Source organism: Mytilus galloprovincialis, chromosome 6 (assembly GCF_965363235.1).
Source record: "Mytilus galloprovincialis chromosome 6, xbMytGall1.hap1.1, whole genome shotgun sequence".
NCBI lineage: Eukaryota > Metazoa > Mollusca > Bivalvia > Mytilida > Mytilidae > Mytilus > Mytilus galloprovincialis.
Genome location: NC_134843.1, coordinates 74,009,598 through 74,035,045, shown reverse-complemented (window position 1 = coordinate 74,035,045; position 25,448 = coordinate 74,009,598). Strand labels below are relative to the sequence as shown.

Below are 25,448 nucleotides of genomic sequence, written 5' to 3'. Positions count from 1 at the left end.
GCTGATCTTAAGATACATGTTCTTATGTTTCTTTTTCATTAAAAAACGTCTTCTTTCTAATTGACAAAAGAAAACCTACCTAATAAAAATAAACAATACGTCTTTATTCATTTATTTCTGAAATTTAAAAAAATCATTTTGTTTCCAACGCTTTGATATAGTCGACCAAAGTCATAATGCCATCCATCGTTTCCTCGCAAGTAGGGGTTATCTGGTTTTGTGGTAAGAGAAAACCATACTGATCTTTATCTCTCAGTTCAACAGTATAACAATATTTGATTCCAGCTTGTCCTTTGGCATAATCCAGAGATACACCTTCAGCAGCATCTGAAAAAAATCCCATAGACTTTTAGTTATTAAAAAAAAATACATTGACTCTAAAAAAATAAACCCATAGCCTTAAAAAATCTAAAAAAAATACGTAATGATGCAGGACTTAAACAGATGCGGATCCGAGGGGGGGTTGGGGGTTCCGAGGGTTGCAACCCCCCTTTTTTTGGGACGATCAATTCATTTGAATGGGAGCATATAGTTGGAACCCCTCCCTTTACTCTGGGTTGGGACCCCCATTTTAAAATGGTTGGATCCGCCCCTGTTATATATCTTAATATAGAAATTACAATCTGAAAAAGTACGTAGACTGTACATACAGCTGACTGGTTACTCTGGTATGAAATATATATTTGCTATTCGAGCTTCACAAGAGACCTGCTTGTGTTTCAGTCTCATGGATATAACATGGACATATGGAAAATGAAACCGTGTCATACGAGGGTGGATTTAGTCTATAAGAAATACCTAGGAAAACACACCCAAAATGGCCAAATACTATAATGTATTTTCATTAATTCAATGACACTTTCGATGTATGAGTATTATAACAAAACCTGCAGATACCATCATCATAATATAAATGTTGGCCACAGCTATATAAAGAATTCAAATATACATTAAAAAAAGAAAGGAACTCCAAGAATATAAATCTCGGATAGCTTACACAGTGCATTATAAACAGATCCCACTGTGTAATCTGTGTTGTATTTTTGTCTAAGAGCTTCTACCGCTATCTTAGCTCCAAACTCCTAAAACAGAAGAGTGACATATTCAGTTACAACAGTGTATTTAGTTATCTGACAGCTGAAGATACATTTACTGGATATTTTTTTGTGCTAGATCTTTTGCTAATGTGTAGGTTTCCTTTATGGAACCTTGTTATTCAAATATACTTTAGTGGTGATGTTGGTTGAACTTGATAGGCTTTTTAAAATATGTCTCGACTCGGGGCGGTTTAGAGTTTGGCATCTGGTATAACAGTGGCGGATCCAGGGGGGGGGGGTCCTGGGATTTGACCCCCCTTTTTTTGGACGATCAATGCATTTGAATGGGGACATGTAGTCCCCCCCTTTTGTCCTGGGTTCGGACCCCCCTTTTAAAATTGCTTGATCCGCCCCTGTACAGGCGCGGATCCAGCCATTTTAAAAAGGGGGGGTTCCCAACCCAGAGTAAAGGGGGGGGGGGGTTTCCAACTATATGATCCCATTCAAATGCATTGATCGGCCAAAAAAAGGGGGGTTCCAACCCCCGGAACCCCCCCCCCCCCCTGTATCCGCCACTGCCTGTATAAACACGTGTCTGTGGTTGTTCACCCCCAGATGTCTTTCCAATGGGCTAGTGGGCAGGACCTCAAAATTGTTGTCAAACTTTTGTTTTGTTTTTGTTGCACTGTTGAAAACTTTCCACAACTCTTGTTATCAATACTCAAAAGCAAATTGTTTTGTTACGGAGATTTTATTGGTCCCACGCTCAGGTCCCACGCCATATTAATAGCATTATTTTTGTACGGTACGGCTATATTTGGTTCGTTTAAAATGCTTAGCCGGCTTTACTCCATACAACAAAGTTTTCAAAAGTCAAAGATGCATAAACTACATGTCAATTTGAAACCTACATTTGTACTTGTTCATTGACAGAGACAACATTTAAAAAAAAACAACATATATGAACGAACCTACCAGAAGTTTAACGTCTTTAGTATACGTCGACGTGTATCCCCATGGGTACATCCAGTATTGTCCATAGGAATGAAAGGATATATACAACAGAAAATTAATATTTTTGTTCTCTAAGACCCTTTTCACAGCTAATGTTTCTGGTTCGGAAAAGGGACTGGGTCCAGAATACGTTGCTGTACATTGATCTGTTGATGTACCTTCTCCTAGAAAACACGTACTTGACATTTTATATAAGATTTTAAAAGTATACAAAAAATAGATACGGGGTAAAGGTCAATGATGTAAAAGCCACAAAATTAAAAATAATCTTGGGGTGGTCTCCGGAGAAAGGCATATACACAGACCTTGTAACAAACAGTGCAAATAAAATATTATTAAATTCCATAAAACTGACACTAATCGTGGTTTCCATGAGTACTGAGTTATTGTTGTGTGATCTAACAAAACAAATTATCGTGTTCTTGGTATTTTTTAAAGGTTTTTTTTTCGGTCAAAAGTATAAGTTCTCAATTACTGAAATGGTAAAATGATGGCGTAAAACACATATGATATCTATTAATTATGTGAATCATTCATATCTTGTTTTCTCCGTCACAATGCGAGATGGAAAGAATATCTTAAGTTTATTACCCCTCACCTGCTTTGTTCTTGTTTATTTTTTACTCTGCAACAGACTTTTAAAATGCTTTATCAGTTTAAAGAGGCGAAACTTGGGAAATATTTGGTCCTCGAGGTGGTACCTGAAAGGTCAAAGCCTTTTGAATAAGCAAGGTATATAGTCTGTCGGTGCCGCGAAGTTACGACGATCACAGGTCAGCGATTATCCATTAGGGTATGAGAATGTGGAAATCAATCGTGTACAGTAACCGATGACCCCACTAGACAACCGCACCAAGTAAGTTCTTTAACAGCAAGCTGCATCAGTAACTATATCGATAGATATAAGGCTGATCATACTGCTTCGGATCATTCATTTCGTGCAGTCTCCATGGCTCAGGAAATACAATGACCTTGACCTGAGTCTTCGAGCTAGAATCTGATGAGAAACACCGGGTTTGGAAAGACCATTGGAAAATCTGAAAGACGGTCCACGTAAAACTGGTACCGACAGAGAAACAGGCACTGAATGTCGTGGTCAAGCCTAACTTTAATAGATTGGCCTGCATAATCAACATGGTTTTTGCAAAGTCTGTCGATGCAAGAAAGAATTCATCGTGAATTGAAAAAAAAACACTTCCATTGTTCGCAGCATTTGGTCGATCATTATAAGATGAGTGATGGTACAGATTTTTCTCGTGCGTACTTATCTATATCTGTATCTGTATACATACCCCATTTATAACCAAAGTTTCTGTTTAGGTCAACTCCATGACAAATGTCAGTCAAATTATTTCCAAATGAAGGTTGTCGTCTGTTCTTCCTCCAAAGCCGATCCTGTTGATAACAGAACATCTTTGGTAAATATGGTTAACAGCTCTTTTCATAATGCTAGCAAAACAAAGGTTTGTCTGGTTGCCTGCTTTGTTTGTATAAATGTTTGCTCAAGCATTGTAACTTAGATTGACATGTGAAAACAATACAACTTGAAAGGCGGTTTTAAACTTTACATCTATAATACTAAAATTACGAGGTCCAATTTGTCAGTCGTCATCACGTAAAAACGACGAATCAAAGAATTCAACTTTATATACAACTAATATAGTACAAAGGTGTAGATTAAAAATTACACCACTCCAGGCCCTTTTGTTTTCCACGTAATTAATATTGCCAATAATTAGGAAGTTCCGGGTCGAGTCCGATACCGATACCAATAGTATAATCACCTGTTACCAATTACCTTATCTGTACGTTCCGCATCTGACAGGCGCACCACCAAACGGTGTATTCAGGATTAATATGCTATATACACGGGTCATAATCACAGGGTTGACACTACTAAATTGTCAAATTGTTACCTATTGTAGTATTTTAATCCGTAAGACTTTCTAAGATAACAATACGAATACTAAAAATCTGGACTAAAAATAAGTTTCAATTTGTTAGCGGGCATGACGTAAAACAGCGAATCAAAGAATTCAACTTTATTTATAACTAATATAGGACAATGCTGTTGATTAAAAAATACTCCATTCCAGGACCTTTTGTTTTCCAAATAATTAATATTACCAATAATTGATAAGTTCCAGTTCGACGGGTTCAAACAGAAAGATTTGAAAGCAGAGACAATTGTGTATCTTATAATCGGCATGACTTTATCAGATGACAGTACTAATACTAAAATAAGGCTTGCGCATAGTTATATACTTTAATTCAGTCACGGACCCGCGATATCACGGGTGTGTTCTAGTTATATTTAAATTTGAATGGACATTAAAATAATCAAATTTACCATAAACATGTTTAACTCCGCCTACTTATATGTCAATCTTAATTACAATGATTGAGCAAACATTTATACAAACAAAGCAAATAAAATTGAAAATGGAAATGGGGAATGTGTCAAAGAGACAACAACCCGACCAAATTTCTTAGCGAGAAATTCCCGCACCCGGAGGCGTCCTTCAGCTGGCCCCTAAACAAGTCAAACAAACCTTTATCTTGCTAGCAGCACGAAAAGAGCTGCAAAACACATTTGAAATGAACTTTATATTTGATTTTTTTTTAGATGAAAACCCTAAGGTTTTTCATAGAATAGAGGGAAGGGGCTCGATCTCACAAATTATGACAATTGGGTTCTTACTCGTAAGTTGCATTAATATTTTCAAATCATACATGCAGTTCGAGAATTCAAGAGAGAGATCCCTCTTATTTTATCAGATTAACTTTACTGGTATATCTCACTTTGTTATGAGTATAAACGTAGCCGTCTGGGTTAAGTACTGGAACAATATACCAATCAAAGTCAGCAACCAGTTGTTCAACAGCTGTTGACCGGCTAGGGTTGTAGGAAAGCTATGGCAAAAAAACAGAAAGAATGTTAATATGGAATATGCATATCTTAATTATTTAAAAACTTTGCATATTTATGAAAGAACTTGGATGGTAAAGAAAAGAAGACGAAGACATCTGACTTCACACATGCTCAGAAGTATATGACAAATGATGCATTTCTATTCTAGCAAAACCTATATATATATAAAAACCCAAGTGTTGCAATATTGACTGTTCAGGTGGAATTCATGTAAATCTAGTTTAAAGGCACATAAATAATTATGTGCATCAAAGGAATATGTTCGGTAAGGGCCGATTTTGGCCTCAAATTTTATGATCATCTGATGAAAGATTTTGGACACTTTTTAAACACTTAAGTATCTACTTCAGTCTATTCAATTAGTTTAAATGAAATGTTTGAACTGATTTATTCATTAAAGACGCTCAAATTCAAGCTTAATTATGAAAAATCTATCAAATATGCTGTAATATGTTACTTTTCAGATGTTTTTTTTTCAAAATGGAATTGGCCACATCCGTGTTTACTCTCAACCTTTATATATGTTATGTATTATCATCAAATACAACAAACTTGTAAATATTAAGAATGAAAAAACATGGAATTTCCTGTAAAAAAAGATGGTACCTGATGAATAATATATAGTGCAACTGCTGGAGCAATCCATTCACGGGCATGAATTCCACTCTCCAAAAATATGGCTTTTTTCTGTGAACCAGGTTTGGATATCTAAAAAACATAGACAAAAACTTTTCAATGCGTTTTTGGGATGCAAAACCTCAAAACAGGAAAGTGTCTTTACTATTGAAGGATTTTAACGGGCGCAGCCATTTTTATATATATATATGTTTCGAAGCTCGATATAGTTTAAAAAGAGTTTTCTTGTTTTAGTTTATTTTGTAAGTTATTTTTGAATTTGAATTTTGACAATTTATATAATAATATATTTGCAGTTTCTTAAATCATCGTGAATAATGGATAAGGCTGAGTTTTGTTTATAAAAGAGGGGCGAAAGATACCAGAAGGACATCCAAACTCATAGATCGAAAATAAACTGACTACGCCATGGCTAAAAATTAAAAAACACAAGACACAACATTGAAAGCTAAAGACTAAGCAACTAGAACCCAACCAAAAACTGAGGGGTGCCCTCATATGCTCTGGAAGGGTAAGCATATCCTGTTCCACATGTGGCATCCGTCGTGATGTTTTCTTTCCTCATCTATGAATTACAAAATTGATCAATCTAATGCAAATGGTAGGGGACTCTCTAGATAAAAGTATATGAAAATCGCAAAGTGTAGGTTTCGTCATGGGACCCCTTTTCCTCTTCATCAGTCTGATCGGTAAAATGAAATAGAAAGACACAGTAACACACCTTATGAACATAATAATTGTAAATAAAATGAGATTTTTCGTTGACTAATTTTATAATCCCCCCATGCTAGTATAGAATGCAAAACTATTGTCAAAGCTGCGGGAACCCGACCTTTAGCAACGATCAGTACTCATACTTTATGCTTCCTACGTATTTTATGAAAAATCGTCCAATATTCGAAATTGAATTGATCTATGTTGTGATGTAACACTATTGTTTCAGCTAAGGGTGAAGGTTGGTACCTATTAAACCCGCTGCATTTGTTTGTATCTGTCCTAAGTCAGGAACCTGATGTTCAGTGGTTGTCGTTTGTTGATGTGGTTCAGATGTGTTTCTCGTTTCTCGTTATTTTTTATATAGATTAGACCGTTGGTTTTCCTGTTTGAATGGTTTAACACTAGTCATTTTGCGGCTCTCGGTGTGAGACAAGGCTCCGTGTTAAAGATCGTACTTTGACCTATTGCCGTTAAGTCAACCAATGAATTAGTAAAATCGTAAAAGTTTTTTTGACTGATGATTTGAATATTGACTCCTTATAGTACCTTTATGAGATGAATAGGGTTTTCCTCATATGTTTGACCAATAACTATATGATCTACCAAGATACCCTCTCCTGATGGTCCACTGAATGATGTCCTTGTCAGACTGTGTATGAATGCAGATATCTGAAATTTTATGTAAACAATATGCTTGTCAAGCTTTATAGAAAATATCTGAAATCACATGTTCAAAATGGTTATCAATTTTTTACTTTGAACAGAAATAAAGATTCTAGCAAAATTGCGATATATCTTCTGGTTAAAAAAGTAAGAAGACGCCAAAGGAATTTTTTAAATCATGAACAGTAGGAGGGCAGAAAAATTATACAAGACAGCCAACAATAAATACTTATGTACACTTTCAAGTTTTATAAATGTGAAACGATTAGTGAAAAGCAATTTTGGCTTCATCAAATCAAAATGCATATACTATACTAAATTCTAAAGCCTTTCAGCAGTAACCACTTTAATTTGAGCCTAAAAGCAATAATTAGAATTAAGAGACAGTCATCTATGCGCGGTATGACAACAGTTGTATTCTCACCTCTTCAAATGTGTTATATCGTGAAAGAGAAAACATTTGTCCGGGATTTTTGAAGTCATTTGCTTTTTCATACTTTTCAATCTGTTGCTCATCTATCAATCTAAAATACCATACAAAAAAACCAAAACCAAATGGTTTATGCGATGATAACATTTCTATAATAAAGTGTTTGACAAAAAAGTTTTAAAAAAATCTATTTGTGGTGCCATTTCTAGAATAGTAGAGTTTTACTACATCACATAAAAATACTTAGAATCTTAAACCTGCATAAAATGATCATTAATTTGAAACTAAAGTCAAACATCAGTGAAAGCACCCTAGCTCTTCCATGAGCCCAAACTTCAGTTTTTGTGTTTCGGCCGTGTTTAGATAACAAACATCCAAGAGTCCGGCTTTATCAGTGTTCGGTTCATAAATAAAGTTTTATTGTATAAGTTTTATTCATACCAACAGTATGTCGAGTGTACTAGTTAGACTTTTGAAGCTAACAATACATGCCGTATTGGTTTTGCACATTGTTGAAGATCGTACATTGTCTTATTGATGTTTAAATCCTCATCTTTTGGTCTCTGATGGAATGTTGTGTCATAAGAAATCATACCCTATCTCTGTATTTTATATTTGTTTCCGAGTAACACCGAAGTGTAACCATGCAGTCCTCCATAACTCTAATAATTTAGAAAATACATTTTGATTGTAGTTTTCCAGATCATAGAATTACATATAATTGTCATAAATTAAGGAAACAAATTCCCCAGGCAAAATAAATCAAACACAAGCGTCCTGGAAGAAGATTATTTCAGAAACGCTTGTTAGCATTGAAAAGCATCATTGTTTTTTTTTCTTCAGCTGAGTGACCTTTTTTCTTTAAAAAAAAATGGCCAATCGACATGTCATTATTTCAAAACTAACTGTCTCTAACTTTACGTGTTCTAAAAAAATCTTGATTCAAAAAGTAGACGCGCTGGTTTCTGATAAATAACTTTTTTTACAGTGGGCAAAAAAAATATCAAAACCCACTATCCTGTACCAATTTACTTTTGAATATGAGAGTTTAAATTGTGCCTGGAAATGGGCAATATATCAAAGAGACAACAACCCGACAAAAGAGCAGATAACTTCCGAATGCCACCAATGGGTCTTTAACGCAGCGATAAAATCCCGGACCTGAAGGTGGGATATTACTATGTATACATACGACTGGATGTTTTGTATCCATCTAGAATATGGTGTGTTTACATCCTGTAACTCTCGAGTAACAACATCTATGGTGTTTGGAGATACCTGTATATCTATAGATCTACCATCTCTTTGTCTCTTCCATATACTTAGCTGCAACATTCAAAGAAAGCTTCCGTTTCATCTTTGTTCATCGTAACTTTTCATTCGTAAATTATACGGAGAAATAACATAGTAATATACGAGATTATAATTTAACCTAGGAAACAAGTGACAGCCAGGAAAGTCTGGATGACCACTGAGAACAGAACAGTGACAACCCGGAGAGACAGGAGACGTTCGGGGCAGACTGGGATCAAGGGGCGTCGAGGCTTGGCAGGCCAAAAGCAATCTTCTGTGAGGAAGAACTCATTTTCATCTCGCTATGGAACGATATATAATAAGACACCCTAAGGGTATGCGAGAACGGGGGAGGATGAGCAACCTACAGAATTGGAAACCCCGGAGAAGACACATGACCGACCAAAGGACTACGAATTTGAACAACGGAAATATATGCATCTGTGGGAAAGTTTGCAAGGACCAACGTGGTCTGAAGATACATATGGGAAAGATGGAATCCAAGCCTAAATCAGAGCATAACACAACGCTCAAGTCACCCAAGTCAGTCTGGTGAGATGGAGGAGGAAGTGGTTTGGCAGACAAAGCACACTGACCACAGCCTCCATGTGTTATACAATGAGGAGGACAGCATAGTAGAGAGGAATCAACAGGTACAGGAGGGTTTTGACAACAACAGGCAGCCAAAATAGCCGAAAAGGAAGAAGAAAGGGAGTAGAGTGGACCAACAATAAAAGCAAAAGGGAATGGCAACAGTTTGATGAGGATGTGGATGCAATTTTGAACACAACATTAATAGCAGGTAACATAGACAGAAAGATAGAAGCGATGACATCATTTATTTATGGACAGATTTGGTGCAGATGAGAAAGAGATGGTGGGGCGAAAGGGTCAATAGAACAGACGAGAATCCAATGATAGCAAAGATGAGGAAAACCCTTACGCAACTTATGAAAAGATATAATCAGGCAGCAGAGGATGAAAAACAAGCATTATATGAACTCTGGGACAACATTAGGAAGAACATCAAGATCACAAGGAGAGCAAAGAGAACAAGAGAAAGAAGAGAGAGAAAGCAAGAGCTCAATTTACATCAGATCCTTTCCAATTTACATCAAAATTGTTGGGGGAGAAATGGCCAGGGCAACTGGAGGCTAGTGAAAAGGAAGGAGAAGAATACATAAGTGTAATGTACAGTGATCCAAAAACCGGAGAAAACGTTCCGGATATAGAACAACTTATACGCCCAGAAGATCCAGAGCAGGATTTTGATGAAGCACCACCAAAGTTGAAAGAGGTAGTAGATGTTAATAACAATAATAAGAAAGGACGAGCAGTATCGATCATCACCAGGTCCAAAATGGAGTACCATATAAAGTATACAAGAACTGCAAGAGAATTACAAGACGCCTATGGAAACTGTAAAGTGTCATATGGAGAAGAGGTTGACTTGCAGAGAGTTGGCACAAGGCTGAGGGGTGCTTTATACCAAAGGAATAGAAGTCAGAGACACTGAAACAGTTTAGAACAATATCATTGTTAAATGTGGAAGGAAAAATATTTCTTGCTATTCTTGCCAAAAGGATGACAAAGTACATGCTGAGCAACAAGTACATTGACATTGCATTACAGAAAGGAGGTTTACCAGTTGTATCGGGCTGTATTGAACACACGAGCGTATTATAAAAAATTAGAAATTAAATAATAAAATACAAGAAATCAAATAAGAAAATATGCGCGTTTATGACAAGATTATATTTTGCATATCTTACGTCGTGTCTTTGAATAATCTGTAGGACTTCTTTCTCATTTTGTAGAGTTAGTGGTGTCACCTGCAGTACCTGATAACTATAAATAGCAAAGTCATTACAATTGATAAACAAACTAAAGGTATACTTCACATCCCATACATAAAGCAATGGATAAGTCAATACTTTACTTAGGGAAACCAAAAAATATTTGGGATACAAAGTAAAAAAATGAGATGCTCATTGATATTAAAGGTTGAGATTCTGATATAAGTTAATAATTTTGATAAAGATGTCAAAGCAGATTAAACTTGTGCTATATTGCGTGGATATGACAAAGCAATGCCATGCCAAGGTAAACAAATAAACCATATGAGAATAAAATTCGCTCTTTGAAAGATTCATAAAATTTTTAAACAAACTTTTTGTTGAGCAGTCACAAAAGTGTAACGGAATGGACGGGCATCACTAATTGGTATATGCCATCCGCTTTAATCTAAAATCCAAGTAAAATAAAAACGATATTTCATATGTGAAATGAATCTTCAATTTCATTCTCGGTTGCTATACAACAATAGCTGTGGTCAAACCTTTCTGAAGTCAACACAGTTTCATTTATACATAGATAGAACTCTAGTCGTTTCTTTTTTTTTTAACATTAAAAGTGTATGTAATAAAACCAACTAGTTCGAGAACTTAAATATCGAAAACTATAATTCGTTAGATACCATGTCAATATCCAACGAAGCGTGCATATCCGTCCCCGATTCGTGATTTTCTTTTAAATATGAAAAAGCTTTTAGAGTACGGAAGACCAAAATTCAATAGCACTACATTTCTGAAGAAGATTTCGATCAATGATTTCTTTTCTATGATAAGAAAGTCTATGTACACGTATTTTAGTTATAGTAAAACTTTTTTTGTTGAATTTGAAATATCAAATGACACAACATCATTGATGATGAAGTGTATAGCCAATCAATGATTCGAATTTGACAAAGTGTATTAGTACCCATCGTATCTTGTAGTCTGCAGTAACTCCAACGTTGTCAGGGCCAAGAAAACATGGATAAATCCAGCTGGAATGGCCAAATACTATAATGTATTTTCATTAATTCAATGACACTTTCGATGTATGAGTATTATAACAAAACCTGCAGATACCATCATCATAATATAAATGTTGGCCACAGCTATATAAAGAATTCAAATATACATTAAAAAAAGAAAGGAACTCCAAGAATATAAATCTCGGATAGCTTACACAGTGCATTATAAACAGATCCCACTGTGTAATCTGTGTTGTATTTTTGTCTAAGAGCTTCTACCGCTATCTTAGCTCCAAACTCCTAAAACAGAAGAGTGACATATTCAGTTACAACAGTGTATTTAGTTATCTGACAGCTGAAGATACATTTACTGGATATTTTTTTGTGCTAGATCTTTTGCTAATGTGTAGGTTTCCTTTATGGAACCTTGTTATTCAAATATACTTTAGTGGTGATGTTGGTTGAACTTGATAGGCTTTTTAAAATATGTCTCGACTCGGGGCGGTTTAGAGTTTGGCATCTGGTATAACAGTGGCGGATCCAGGGGGGGGGGGTCCTGGGATTTGACCCCCCTTTTTTTGGACGATCAATGCATTTGAATGGGGACATGTAGTCCCCCCCTTTTGTCCTGGGTTCGGACCCCCCTTTTAAAATTGCTTGATCCGCCCCTGTACAGGCGCGGATCCAGCCATTTTAAAAAGGGGGGGTTCCCAACCCAGAGTAAAGGGGGGGGGGGGTTTCCAACTATATGATCCCATTCAAATGCATTGATCGGCCAAAAAAAGGGGGGTTCCAACCCCCGGAACCCCCCCCCCCCCCCTGTATCCGCCACTGCCTGTATAAACACGTGTCTGTGGTTGTTCACCCCCAGATGTCTTTCCAATGGGCTAGTGGGCAGGACCTCAAAATTGTTGTCAAACTTTTGTTTTGTTTTTGTTGCACTGTTGAAAACTTTCCACAACTCTTGTTATCAATACTCAAAAGCAAATTGTTTTGTTACGGAGATTTTATTGGTCCCACGCTCAGGTCCCACGCCATATTAATAGCATTATTTTTGTACGGTACGGCTATATTTGGTTCGTTTAAAATGCTTAGCCGGCTTTACTCCATACAACAAAGTTTTCAAAAGTCAAAGATGCATAAACTACATGTCAATTTGAAACCTACATTTGTACTTGTTCATTGACAGAGACAACATTTAAAAAAAAACAACATATATGAACGAACCTACCAGAAGTTTAACGTCTTTAGTATACGTCGACGTGTATCCCCATGGGTACATCCAGTATTGTCCATAGGAATGAAAGGATATATACAACAGAAAATTAATATTTTTGTTCTCTAAGACCCTTTTCACAGCTAATGTTTCTGGTTCGGAAAAGGGACTGGGTCCAGAATACGTTGCTGTACATTGATCTGTTGATGTACCTTCTCCTAGAAAACACGTACTTGACATTTTATATAAGATTTTAAAAGTATACAAAAAATAGATACGGGGTAAAGGTCAATGATGTAAAAGCCACAAAATTAAAAATAATCTTGGGGTGGTCTCCGGAGAAAGGCATATACACAGACCTTGTAACAAACAGTGCAAATAAAATATTATTAAATTCCATAAAACTGACACTAATCGTGGTTTCCATGAGTACTGAGTTATTGTTGTGTGATCTAACAAAACAAATTATCGTGTTCTTGGTATTTTTTAAAGGTTTTTTTTTCGGTCAAAAGTATAAGTTCTCAATTACTGAAATGGTAAAATGATGGCGTAAAACACATATGATATCTATTAATTATGTGAATCATTCATATCTTGTTTTCTCCGTCACAATGCGAGATGGAAAGAATATCTTAAGTTTATTACCCCTCACCTGCTTTGTTCTTGTTTATTTTTTACTCTGCAACAGACTTTTAAAATGCTTTATCAGTTTAAAGAGGCGAAACTTGGGAAATATTTGGTCCTCGAGGTGGTACCTGAAAGGTCAAAGCCTTTTGAATAAGCAAGGTATATAGTCTGTCGGTGCCGCGAAGTTACGACGATCACAGGTCAGCGATTATCCATTAGGGTATGAGAATGTGGAAATCAATCGTGTACAGTAACCGATGACCCCACTAGACAACCGCACCAAGTAAGTTCTTTAACAGCAAGCTGCATCAGTAACTATATCGATAGATATAAGGCTGATCATACTGCTTCGGATCATTCATTTCGTGCAGTCTCCATGGCTCAGGAAATACAATGACCTTGACCTGAGTCTTCGAGCTAGAATCTGATGAGAAACACCGGGTTTGGAAAGACCATTGGAAAATCTGAAAGACGGTCCACGTAAAACTGGTACCGACAGAGAAACAGGCACTGAATGTCGTGGTCAAGCCTAACTTTAATAGATTGGCCTGCATAATCAACATGGTTTTTGCAAAGTCTGTCGATGCAAGAAAGAATTCATCGTGAATTGAAAAAAAAACACTTCCATTGTTCGCAGCATTTGGTCGATCATTATAAGATGAGTGATGGTACAGATTTTTCTCGTGCGTACTTATCTATATCTGTATCTGTATACATACCCCATTTATAACCAAAGTTTCTGTTTAGGTCAACTCCATGACAAATGTCAGTCAAATTATTTCCAAATGAAGGTTGTCGTCTGTTCTTCCTCCAAAGCCGATCCTGTTGATAACAGAACATCTTTGGTAAATATGGTTAACAGCTCTTTTCATAATGCTAGCAAAACAAAGGTTTGTCTGGTTGCCTGCTTTGTTTGTATAAATGTTTGCTCAAGCATTGTAACTTAGATTGACATGTGAAAACAATACAACTTGAAAGGCGGTTTTAAACTTTACATCTATAATACTAAAATTACGAGGTCCAATTTGTCAGTCGTCATCACGTAAAAACGACGAATCAAAGAATTCAACTTTATATACAACTAATATAGTACAAAGGTGTAGATTAAAAATTACACCACTCCAGGCCCTTTTGTTTTCCACGTAATTAATATTGCCAATAATTAGGAAGTTCCGGGTCGAGTCCGATACCGATACCAATAGTATAATCACCTGTTACCAATTACCTTATCTGTACGTTCCGCATCTGACAGGCGCACCACCAAACGGTGTATTCAGGATTAATATGCTATATACACGGGTCATAATCACAGGGTTGACACTACTAAATTGTCAAATTGTTACCTATTGTAGTATTTTAATCCGTAAGACTTTCTAAGATAACAATACGAATACTAAAAATCTGGACTAAAAATAAGTTTCAATTTGTTAGCGGGCATGACGTAAAACAGCGAATCAAAGAATTCAACTTTATTTATAACTAATATAGGACAATGCTGTTGATTAAAAAATACTCCATTCCAGGACCTTTTGTTTTCCAAATAATTAATATTACCAATAATTGATAAGTTCCAGTTCGACGGGTTCAAACAGAAAGATTTGAAAGCAGAGACAATTGTGTATCTTATAATCGGCATGACTTTATCAGATGACAGTACTAATACTAAAATAAGGCTTGCGCATAGTTATATACTTTAATTCAGTCACGGACCCGCGATATCACGGGTGTGTTCTAGTTATATTTAAATTTGAATGGACATTAAAATAATCAAATTTACCATAAACATGTTTAACTCCGCCTACTTATATGTCAATCTTAATTACAATGATTGAGCAAACATTTATACAAACAAAGCAAATAAAATTGAAAATGGAAATGGGGAATGTGTCAAAGAGACAACAACCCGACCAAATTTCTTAGCGAGAAATTCCCGCACCCGGAGGCGTCCTTCAGCTGGCCCCTAAACAAGTCAAACAAACCTTTATCTTGCTAGCAGCACGAAAAGAGCTGCAAAACACATTTGAAATGAACTTTATATTTGATTTTTTTTTAGATGAAAACCCTAAGGTTTTTCATAGAATAGAGGGAAGGGGCTCGATCTCACAAATTATGACAATTGGGTTCTTACTCGTAAGTTGCATTAATATTTTCAAATCATACATGCAGTTCGAGAATTCAAGAGAGAGATCCCTCTTATTTTATCAGATTAACTTTACTGGTATATCTCACTTTGTTATGAGTATAAACGTAGCCGTCTGGGTTAAGTACTGGAACAATATACCAATCAAAGTCAGCAACCAGTTGTTCAACAGCTGTTGACCGGCTAGGGTTGTAGGAAAGCTATGGCAAAAAAACAGAAAGAATGTTAATATGGAATATGCATATCTTAATTATTTAAAAACTTTGCATATTTATGAAAGAACTTGGATGGTAAAGAAAAGAAGACGAAGACATCTGACTTCACACATGCTCAGAAGTATATGACAAATGATGCATTTCTATTCTAGCAAAACCTATATATATATAAAAACCCAAGTGTTGCAATATTGACTGTTCAGGTGGAATTCATGTAAATCTAGTTTAAAGGCACATAAATAATTATGTGCATCAAAGGAATATGTTCGGTAAGGGCCGATTTTGGCCTCAAATTTTATGATCATCTGATGAAAGATTTTGGACACTTTTTAAACACTTAAGTATCTACTTCAGTCTATTCAATTAGTTTAAATGAAATGTTTGAACTGATTTATTCATTAAAGACGCTCAAATTCAAGCTTAATTATGAAAAATCTATCAAATATGCTGTAATATGTTACTTTTCAGATGTTTTTTTTTCAAAATGGAATTGGCCACATCCGTGTTTACTCTCAACCTTTATATATGTTATGTATTATCATCAAATACAACAAACTTGTAAATATTAAGAATGAAAAAACATGGAATTTCCTGTAAAAAAAGATGGTACCTGATGAATAATATATAGTGCAACTGCTGGAGCAATCCATTCACGGGCATGAATTCCACTCTCCAAAAATATGGCTTTTTTCTGTGAACCAGGTTTGGATATCTAAAAAACATAGACAAAAACTTTTCAATGCGTTTTTGGGATGCAAAACCTCAAAACAGGAAAGTGTCTTTACTATTGAAGGATTTTAACGGGCGCAGCCATTTTTATATATATATATGTTTCGAAGCTCGATATAGTTTAAAAAGAGTTTTCTTGTTTTAGTTTATTTTGTAAGTTATTTTTGAATTTGAATTTTGACAATTTATATAATAATATATTTGCAGTTTCTTAAATCATCGTGAATAATGGATAAGGCTGAGTTTTGTTTATAAAAGAGGGGCGAAAGATACCAGAAGGACATCCAAACTCATAGATCGAAAATAAACTGACTACGCCATGGCTAAAAATTAAAAAACACAAGACACAACATTGAAAGCTAAAGACTAAGCAACTAGAACCCAACCAAAAACTGAGGGGTGCCCTCATATGCTCTGGAAGGGTAAGCATATCCTGTTCCACATGTGGCATCCGTCGTGATGTTTTCTTTCCTCATCTATGAATTACAAAATTGATCAATCTAATGCAAATGGTAGGGGACTCTCTAGATAAAAGTATATGAAAATCGCAAAGTGTAGGTTTCGTCATGGGACCCCTTTTCCTCTTCATCAGTCTGATCGGTAAAATGAAATAGAAAGACACAGTAACACACCTTATGAACATAATAATTGTAAATAAAATGAGATTTTTCGTTGACTAATTTTATAATCCCCCCATGCTAGTATAGAATGCAAAACTATTGTCAAAGCTGCGGGAACCCGACCTTTAGCAACGATCAGTACTCATACTTTATGCTTCCTACGTATTTTATGAAAAATCGTCCAATATTCGAAATTGAATTGATCTATGTTGTGATGTAACACTATTGTTTCAGCTAAGGGTGAAGGTTGGTACCTATTAAACCCGCTGCATTTGTTTGTATCTGTCCTAAGTCAGGAACCTGATGTTCAGTGGTTGTCGTTTGTTGATGTGGTTCAGATGTGTTTCTCGTTTCTCGTTATTTTTTATATAGATTAGACCGTTGGTTTTCCTGTTTGAATGGTTTAACACTAGTCATTTTGCGGCTCTCGGTGTGAGACAAGGCTCCGTGTTAAAGATCGTACTTTGACCTATTGCCGTTAAGTCAACCAATGAATTAGTAAAATCGTAAAAGTTTTTTTGACTGATGATTTGAATATTGACTCCTTATAGTACCTTTATGAGATGAATAGGGTTTTCCTCATATGTTTGACCAATAACTATATGATCTACCAAGATACCCTCTCCTGATGGTCCACTGAATGATGTCCTTGTCAGACTGTGTATGAATGCAGATATCTGAAATTTTATGTAAACAATATGCTTGTCAAGCTTTATAGAAAATATCTGAAATCACATGTTCAAAATGGTTATCAATTTTTTACTTTGAACAGAAATAAAGATTCTAGCAAAATTGCGATATATCTTCTGGTTAAAAAAGTAAGAAGACGCCAAAGGAATTTTTTAAATCATGAACAGTAGGAGGGCAGAAAAATTATACAAGACAGCCAACAATAAATACTTATGTACACTTTCAAGTTTTATAAATGTGAAACGATTAGTGAAAAGCAATTTTGGCTTCATCAAATCAAAATGCATATACTATACTAAATTCTAAAGCCTTTCAGCAGTAACCACTTTAATTTGAGCCTAAAAGCAATAATTAGAATTAAGAGACAGTCATCTATGCGCGGTATGACAACAGTTGTATTCTCACCTCTTCAAATGTGTTATATCGTGAAAGAGAAAACATTTGTCCGGGATTTTTGAAGTCATTTGCTTTTTCATACTTTTCAATCTGTTGCTCATCTATCAATCTAAAATACCATACAAAAAAACCAAAACCAAATGGTTTATGCGATGATAACATTTCTATAATAAAGTGTTTGACAAAAAAGTTTTAAAAAAATCTATTTGTGGTGCCATTTCTAGAATAGTAGAGTTTTACTACATCACATAAAAATACTTAGAATCTTAAACCTGCATAAAATGATCATTAATTTGAAACTAAAGTCAAACATCAGTGAAAGCACCCTAGCTCTTCCATGAGCCCAAACTTCAGTTTTTGTGTTTCGGCCGTGTTTAGATAACAAACATCCAAGAGTCCGGCTTTATCAGTGTTCGGTTCATAAATAAAGTTTTATTGTATAAGTTTTATTCATACCAACAGTATGTCGAGTGTACTAGTTAGACTTTTGAAGCTAACAATACATGCCGTATTGGTTTTGCACATTGTTGAAGATCGTACATTGTCTTATTGATGTTTAAATCCTCATCTTTTGGTCTCTGATGGAATGTTGTGTCATAAGAAATCATACCCTATCTCTGTATTTTATATTTGTTTCCGAGTAACACCGAAGTGTAACCATGCAGTCCTCCATAACTCTAATAATTTAGAAAATACATTTTGATTGTAGTTTTCCAGATCATAGAATTACATATAATTGTCATAAATTAAGGAAACAAATTCCCCAGGCAAAATAAATCAAACACAAGCGTCCTGGAAGAAGATTATTTCAGAAACGCTTGTTAGCATTGAAAAGCATCATTGTTTTTTTTTCTTCAGCTGAGTGACCTTTTTTCTTTAAAAAAAAATGGCCAATCGACATGTCATTATTTCAAAACTAACTGTCTCTAACTTTACGTGTTCTAAAAAAATCTTGATTCAAAAAGTAGACGCGCTGGTTTCTGATAAATAACTTTTTTTACAGTGGGCAAAAAAAATATCAAAACCCACTATCCTGTACCAATTTACTTTTGAATATGAGAGTTTAAATTGTGCCTGGAAATGGGCAATATATCAAAGAGACAACAACCCGACAAAAGAGCAGATAACTTCCGAATGCCACCAATGGGTCTTTAACGCAGCGATAAAATCCCGGACCTGAAGGTGGGATATTACTATGTATACATACGACTGGATGTTTTGTATCCATCTAGAATATGGTGTGTTTACATCCTGTAACTCTCGAGTAACAACATCTATGGTGTTTGGAGATACCTGTATATCTATAGATCTACCATCTCTTTGTCTCTTCCATATACTTAGCTGCAACATTCAAAGAAAGCTTCCGTTTCATCTTTGTTCATCGTAACTTTTCATTCGTAAATTATACGGAGAAATAACATAGTAATATACGAGATTATAATTTAACCTAGGAAACAAGTGACAGCCAGGAAAGTCTGGATGACCACTGAGAACAGAACAGTGACAACCCGGAGAGACAGGAGACGTTCGGGGCAGACTGGGATCAAGGGGCGTCGAGGCTTGGCAGGCCAAAAGCAATCTTCTGTGAGGAAGAACTCATTTTCATCTCGCTATGGAACGATATATAATAAGACACCCTAAGGGTATGCGAGAACGGGGGAGGATGAGCAACCTACAGAATTGGAAACCCCGGAGAAGACACATGACCGACCAAAGGACTACGAATTTGAACAACGGAAATATATGCATCTGTGGGAAAGTTTGCAAGGACCAACGTGGTCTGAAGATACATATGGGAAAGATGGAATCCAAGCCTAAATCAGAGCATAACACAACGCTCAAGTCACCCAAGTCAGTCTGGTGAGATGGAGGAGGAAGTGGTTTGGCAGACAAAGCACACTGACCACAGCCTCCATGTGTTATACAATGAGGAGGACAGCATAGTAGAGAGGAATCAACAGGTACAGGAGGGTTTTGACAACAACAGGCAGCCAAAATAGCCGAAAAGGAAGAAGAAAGGGAGTAGAGTGGACCAACAATAAAAGCAAAAGGGAATGGCAACAGTTTGATGAGGATGTGGATGCAATTTTGAACACAACATTAATAGCAGGTAACATAGACAGAAAGATAGAAGCGATGACATCATTTATTTATGGACAGATTTGGTGCAGATGAGAAAGAGATGGTGGGGCGAAAGGGTCAATAGAACAGACGAGAATCCAATGATAGCAAAGATGAGGAAAACCCTTACGCAACTTATGAAAAGATATAATCAGGCAGCAGAGGATGAAAAACAAGCATTATATGAACTCTGGGACAACATTAGGAAGAACATCAAGATCACAAGGAGAGCAAAGAGAACAAGAGAAAGAAGAGAGAGAAAGCAAGAGCTCAATTTACATCAGATCCTTTCCAATTTACATCAAAATTGTTGGGGGAGAAATGGCCAGGGCAACTGGAGGCTAGTGAAAAGGAAGGAGAAGAATACATAAGTGTAATGTACAGTGATCCAAAAACCGGAGAAAACGTTCCGGATATAGAACAACTTATACGCCCAGAAGATCCAGAGCAGGATTTTGATGAAGCACCACCAAAGTTGAAAGAGGTAGTAGATGTTAATAACAATAATAAGAAAGGACGAGCAGTATCGATCATCACCAGGTCCAAAATGGAGTACCATATAAAGTATACAAGAACTGCAAGAGAATTACAAGACGCCTATGGAAACTGTAAAGTGTCATATGGAGAAGAGGTTGACTTGCAGAGAGTTGGCACAAGGCTGAGGGGTGCTTTATACCAAAGGAATAGAAGTCAGAGACACTGAAACAGTTTAGAACAATATCATTGTTAAATGTGGAAGGAAAAATATTTCTTGCTATTCTTGCCAAAAGGATGACAAAGTACATGCTGAGCAACAAGTACATTGACATTGCATTACAGAAAGGAGGTTTACCAGTTGTATCGGGCTGTATTGAACACACGAGCGTATTATAAAAAATTAGAAATTAAATAATAAAATACAAGAAATCAAATAAGAAAATATGCGCGTTTATGACAAGATTATATTTTGCATATCTTACGTCGTGTCTTTGAATAATCTGTAGGACTTCTTTCTCATTTTGTAGAGTTAGTGGTGTCACCTGCAGTACCTGATAACTATAAATAGCAAAGTCATTACAATTGATAAACAAACTAAAGGTATACTTCACATCCCATACATAAAGCAATGGATAAGTCAATACTTTACTTAGGGAAACCAAAAAATATTTGGGATACAAAGTAAAAAAATGAGATGCTCATTGATATTAAAGGTTGAGATTCTGATATAAGTTAATAATTTTGATAAAGATGTCAAAGCAGATTAAACTTGTGCTATATTGCGTGGATATGACAAAGCAATGCCATGCCAAGGTAAACAAATAAACCATATGAGAATAAAATTCGCTCTTTGAAAGATTCATAAAATTTTTAAACAAACTTTTTGTTGAGCAGTCACAAAAGTGTAACGGAATGGACGGGCATCACTAATTGGTATATGCCATCCGCTTTAATCTAAAATCCAAGTAAAATAAAAACGATATTTCATATGTGAAATGAATCTTCAATTTCATTCTCGGTTGCTATACAACAATAGCTGTGGTCAAACCTTTCTGAAGTCAACACAGTTTCATTTATACATAGATAGAACTCTAGTCGTTTCTTTTTTTTTTAACATTAAAAGTGTATGTAATAAAACCAACTAGTTCGAGAACTTAAATATCGAAAACTATAATTCGTTAGATACCATGTCAATATCCAACGAAGCGTGCATATCCGTCCCCGATTCGTGATTTTCTTTTAAATATGAAAAAGCTTTTAGAGTACGGAAGACCAAAATTCAATAGCACTACATTTCTGAAGAAGATTTCGATCAATGATTTCTTTTCTATGATAAGAAAGTCTATGTACACGTATTTTAGTTATAGTAAAACTTTTTTTGTTGAATTTGAAATATCAAATGACACAACATCATTGATGATGAAGTGTATAGCCAATCAATGATTCGAATTTGACAAAGTGTATTAGTACCCATCGTATCTTGTAGTCTGCAGTAACTCCAACGTTGTCAGGGCCAAGAAAACATGGATAAATCCAGCTGAAATTTCCTGCAAGTAAAACAAGAACAGTAACTGAATTGTTGTCAACCATTACCAGTCTTTACAACTAAAATGTCAACGGTCGTATCAACCCGACTGATATTTTTACTCTTGTCTTTTATATCATTCATATTTATTAATGTTACCATGGTAACCTTGGTTATCCAAGTTATTTTGGTCATAGACGAGCATTGCAAAGCTATATATACTTGGAATTTCCGTGCTATTTACAAACTGGTTTGGTGGTTTTAAGTGTCAAACAATTGTTGATCTTTTTTATTACTCATATCTTTATTACTCATATATCTAAAATTTGAATAATAGTTCTAGTTAGACCCCGTTTACACTGACAAAAAAGATCGATCTTTGGTCCAGTGTAAATGGGTAAGATCGGACTTTAAAAAAGTCTACCTTTGGAGGTGGTTTTAAAAAGATCGATCTTATTTGAATCGATCTCTTTTCAGGTGTTTGTTATATTAAGATAGGAAAATAATGGTCAGACCGGTTCTTTTTATGTTTTAGTGTAAACGCACTGGATTTAATAAGATCGAGAGATCGATCTTGGTTTTTTCAATGTAAACGCGAACTGGTCTTTTTAGGATCGATTCAATTTCGTTGCCAGTGTAAACGGGGTCTTAGATGAAGGCATCGACAAAGTCATTCTTATTTCAAATTTAATATTCGGAAAGGTCAAATTATTGTACTGTTTTATATAAAAAAAAAAGCAAAAAAAAATATGCATTTATGTCATTCAGACAATAATAACAACAACAAAAATGAATATCACCCAGTATTTATAAATTTTGCGTCAATGTTTTATATATGTTCCTGAATAAGTATTTCATAAAATGTATGATTTTCTATTTAATGTATCTCCCTCGTGAAAGCTCTGATTCCTTGTCCGTCTTTGGCTATACTGTTTCGTCCTTAATGCGGGGTTCACACATTGCCGATTATTGCTCCCGTTTTAGATCAGACAGCCATACGACACGAAAAGTGAAAAAGTCGGATTAGTATCCTCAATTATCTGGAATGTCCTATTATTGTCTGAACGCAGTCGTTTTAGTTCGTAACAGATTCCTACTGGTCGGGAAGGGTCCGAATAGTTCGGCAAAGCACCCCGACAGTTAGGTGCGTCCCGTAACATTCGGGAAAACTCAGCCGATTTTGTCTAGTCGGATTACAATCGTGCCTATGTCGTGACAGATTCTGCTATATCGGATCGAATTCCTAACAATGTTCTGTGTGTTCAGGACGGTGTCCTGTGGAACGGGAATGATCTGGAGAAATTTTTCATTACTGTTTTTCTGCCGATTGAGTCCAGGTTACATCCAGATCTTGTCGATTGCGAACCGTTTTTGCCGAAACCGTTCCGAAACAGTCCCGTTATTAATTCTAAATTCGTCAATGATACCCACGTCAGAGTCCCGACAATTACAGAATACAATACGACTGAGACCAGACAAAGCCGTTTGCAATGCGATAGAGCGGACCGTGATAGGATTACGTTCCAACAGTACCTGATCATCCCGAGTATGCCGACAGTTTTTGAACGGATAACTTCCGTCAGCGTCGGTTCACTGTCTTGTCACTATCTGATCTCTGTCGGATTACACTCGGTAGAATTGGGACGCAGTCGTGACAGACTCGGTCGAATTTTACCTGGCGAAAGATACAAATCGGATTAGAAGCCGATTTAGAACGGGATCATCGGGACAAATTCGCTTGGAAACGGTTGAATATCGACGCTTCCTGAACAATATCTGATTGTTGTCTTGATTAAATTTATTTTTTTTACATATTGTAATTAAAGTTTGAATTTCCATCCACGATTCATAGGATCTTGATCAGACTTTTAATAACTTTTAATCGAGAATGGTCCTGTCAAGGACGGCAGTAACAATCGTGAATGTGTGACCCCAGCTTTAGGGTTTATACCTATTCGTTGTTTTAATAAGCTTTTGATTTTCAAATATGTGGGCCTCGAGCATCACTGAAGAGATTGTATGCACATCTGGTGCAGAAATATTGATACCGTTTATGTTATTACTATACCTCGGGGTCGATATCTCTGCTGGTAGACTGATAGTTCCAATTGTATCACCATTCCAGTAGCCAGTACTTCGGTACTGGTATGAAAATACGAATATTGTGTTATCAAAAATTTGCTGTTATAAAATTTTTGAAATTATTTGAAATTAAGGAATATATCTCCCTCGTTCAAAGATATCATTCCTTGCCCGATTTTGGCTATAACTTTATGTCCTTTTTAGTTAAATGCTCTTCATCCTTTTAATGAGCCTTGAATTTTCAAATATTTTAGCCTCGATCGTCACTGTAGAGACATTGATTGTCGAAATGCGCAAGTCAAAAAAGTATTGTAACAGAGTTCTCGATATTTATTCATTCACAAATTTGATTTTGTTTCATGAATAAATGCTTTGTAAATAATATTACTCACTTTACTCTATGCCAGATTTATATAATTCATACACATAATATATGAATTATATAAATATTACATGGAGTAAAAACATAAATTTTACACAAAGAAACGGCTATCTATTATGCTATTAATTCAAATTTGGGATGAGTGAAAAAAAATAAATATTTTTTAATGAAAAACATTTCTTTCAATATTAGAACAAGGTATTTAAATTCTCTCTGCAATTTTATAAAATCAACAATTTGTTTTCTCTCTTTTGAATTATAATAATAAAATCGTAACTTACCATTCACGTTAAAAACTTAAATGCAAAGGTTACTGCATTTGCCACGTTTATCATCTGTATTTATATATATATAAAATATTTATCATACGTACACATATAAAATATTTGCATTGTTTAATTTAAATTGATTTTTGAAAGATGATATGTGCATGGGTTAAGAAAACATAACAATCCATTTGTAACCTCCTTAATAACTGATATAAATATCTAAAAATTGACCGAAATTTAACACTCAAAGTAAACAATTAATTGATACATCACGTAGAAAATCCTCAACAGACTTGTAAAACTGTGAAATCGATCATCAATTTAAAATATTTTTATTGTTAAAATTTGTAGATATTCATTTAATTAAAAAATCATGTGCGTAGATTAAAGTGGTTGGCCAATTTCTTCTGTATTTGTTCCACTCACAAGGCCAATGTCAA

General features: G+C 35.4%; 2 protein-coding genes across 2 annotated transcripts; both read right to left on the bottom strand.

Moving 5' to 3' along the window:
- Positions 1–96: 96 nt before the first annotated feature.
- On the bottom strand, positions 97–11,540 carry LOC143080302 (carboxypeptidase B-like). The gene is made up of 11 exons (XM_076256052.1): positions 11,483–11,540; positions 10,495–10,570; positions 8,622–8,755; positions 7,424–7,523; positions 6,883–7,005; positions 5,590–5,691; positions 4,854–4,964; positions 3,344–3,446; positions 2,013–2,215; positions 998–1,082; positions 97–327 (listed from the first exon to the last, which is right to left on the bottom strand). Exons 4-11 carry the CDS (start codon positions 7,457–7,459, stop codon positions 134–136), a joined length of 957 nt encoding a protein of 318 aa, XP_076112167.1. The 5' UTR covers positions 7,460–7,523; positions 8,622–8,755; positions 10,495–10,570; positions 11,483–11,540; the 3' UTR covers positions 97–133.
- A 147-nt stretch (positions 11,541–11,687) lies between these two features.
- Positions 11,688–25,076, bottom strand: LOC143081024 (carboxypeptidase B-like). Its single transcript, XM_076257258.1, has 11 exons — positions 25,021–25,076; positions 22,221–22,297; positions 21,233–21,308; positions 19,360–19,493; positions 18,162–18,261; positions 17,621–17,743; positions 16,328–16,429; positions 15,592–15,702; positions 14,082–14,184; positions 12,751–12,953; positions 11,688–11,819 (listed from the first exon to the last, which is right to left on the bottom strand). Exons 1-11 carry the CDS (start codon positions 25,021–25,023, stop codon positions 11,688–11,690), a joined length of 1,164 nt encoding a protein of 387 aa, XP_076113373.1. The 5' UTR covers positions 25,024–25,076.
- Between the last annotated feature and the right edge of the window lie 372 nt (positions 25,077–25,448).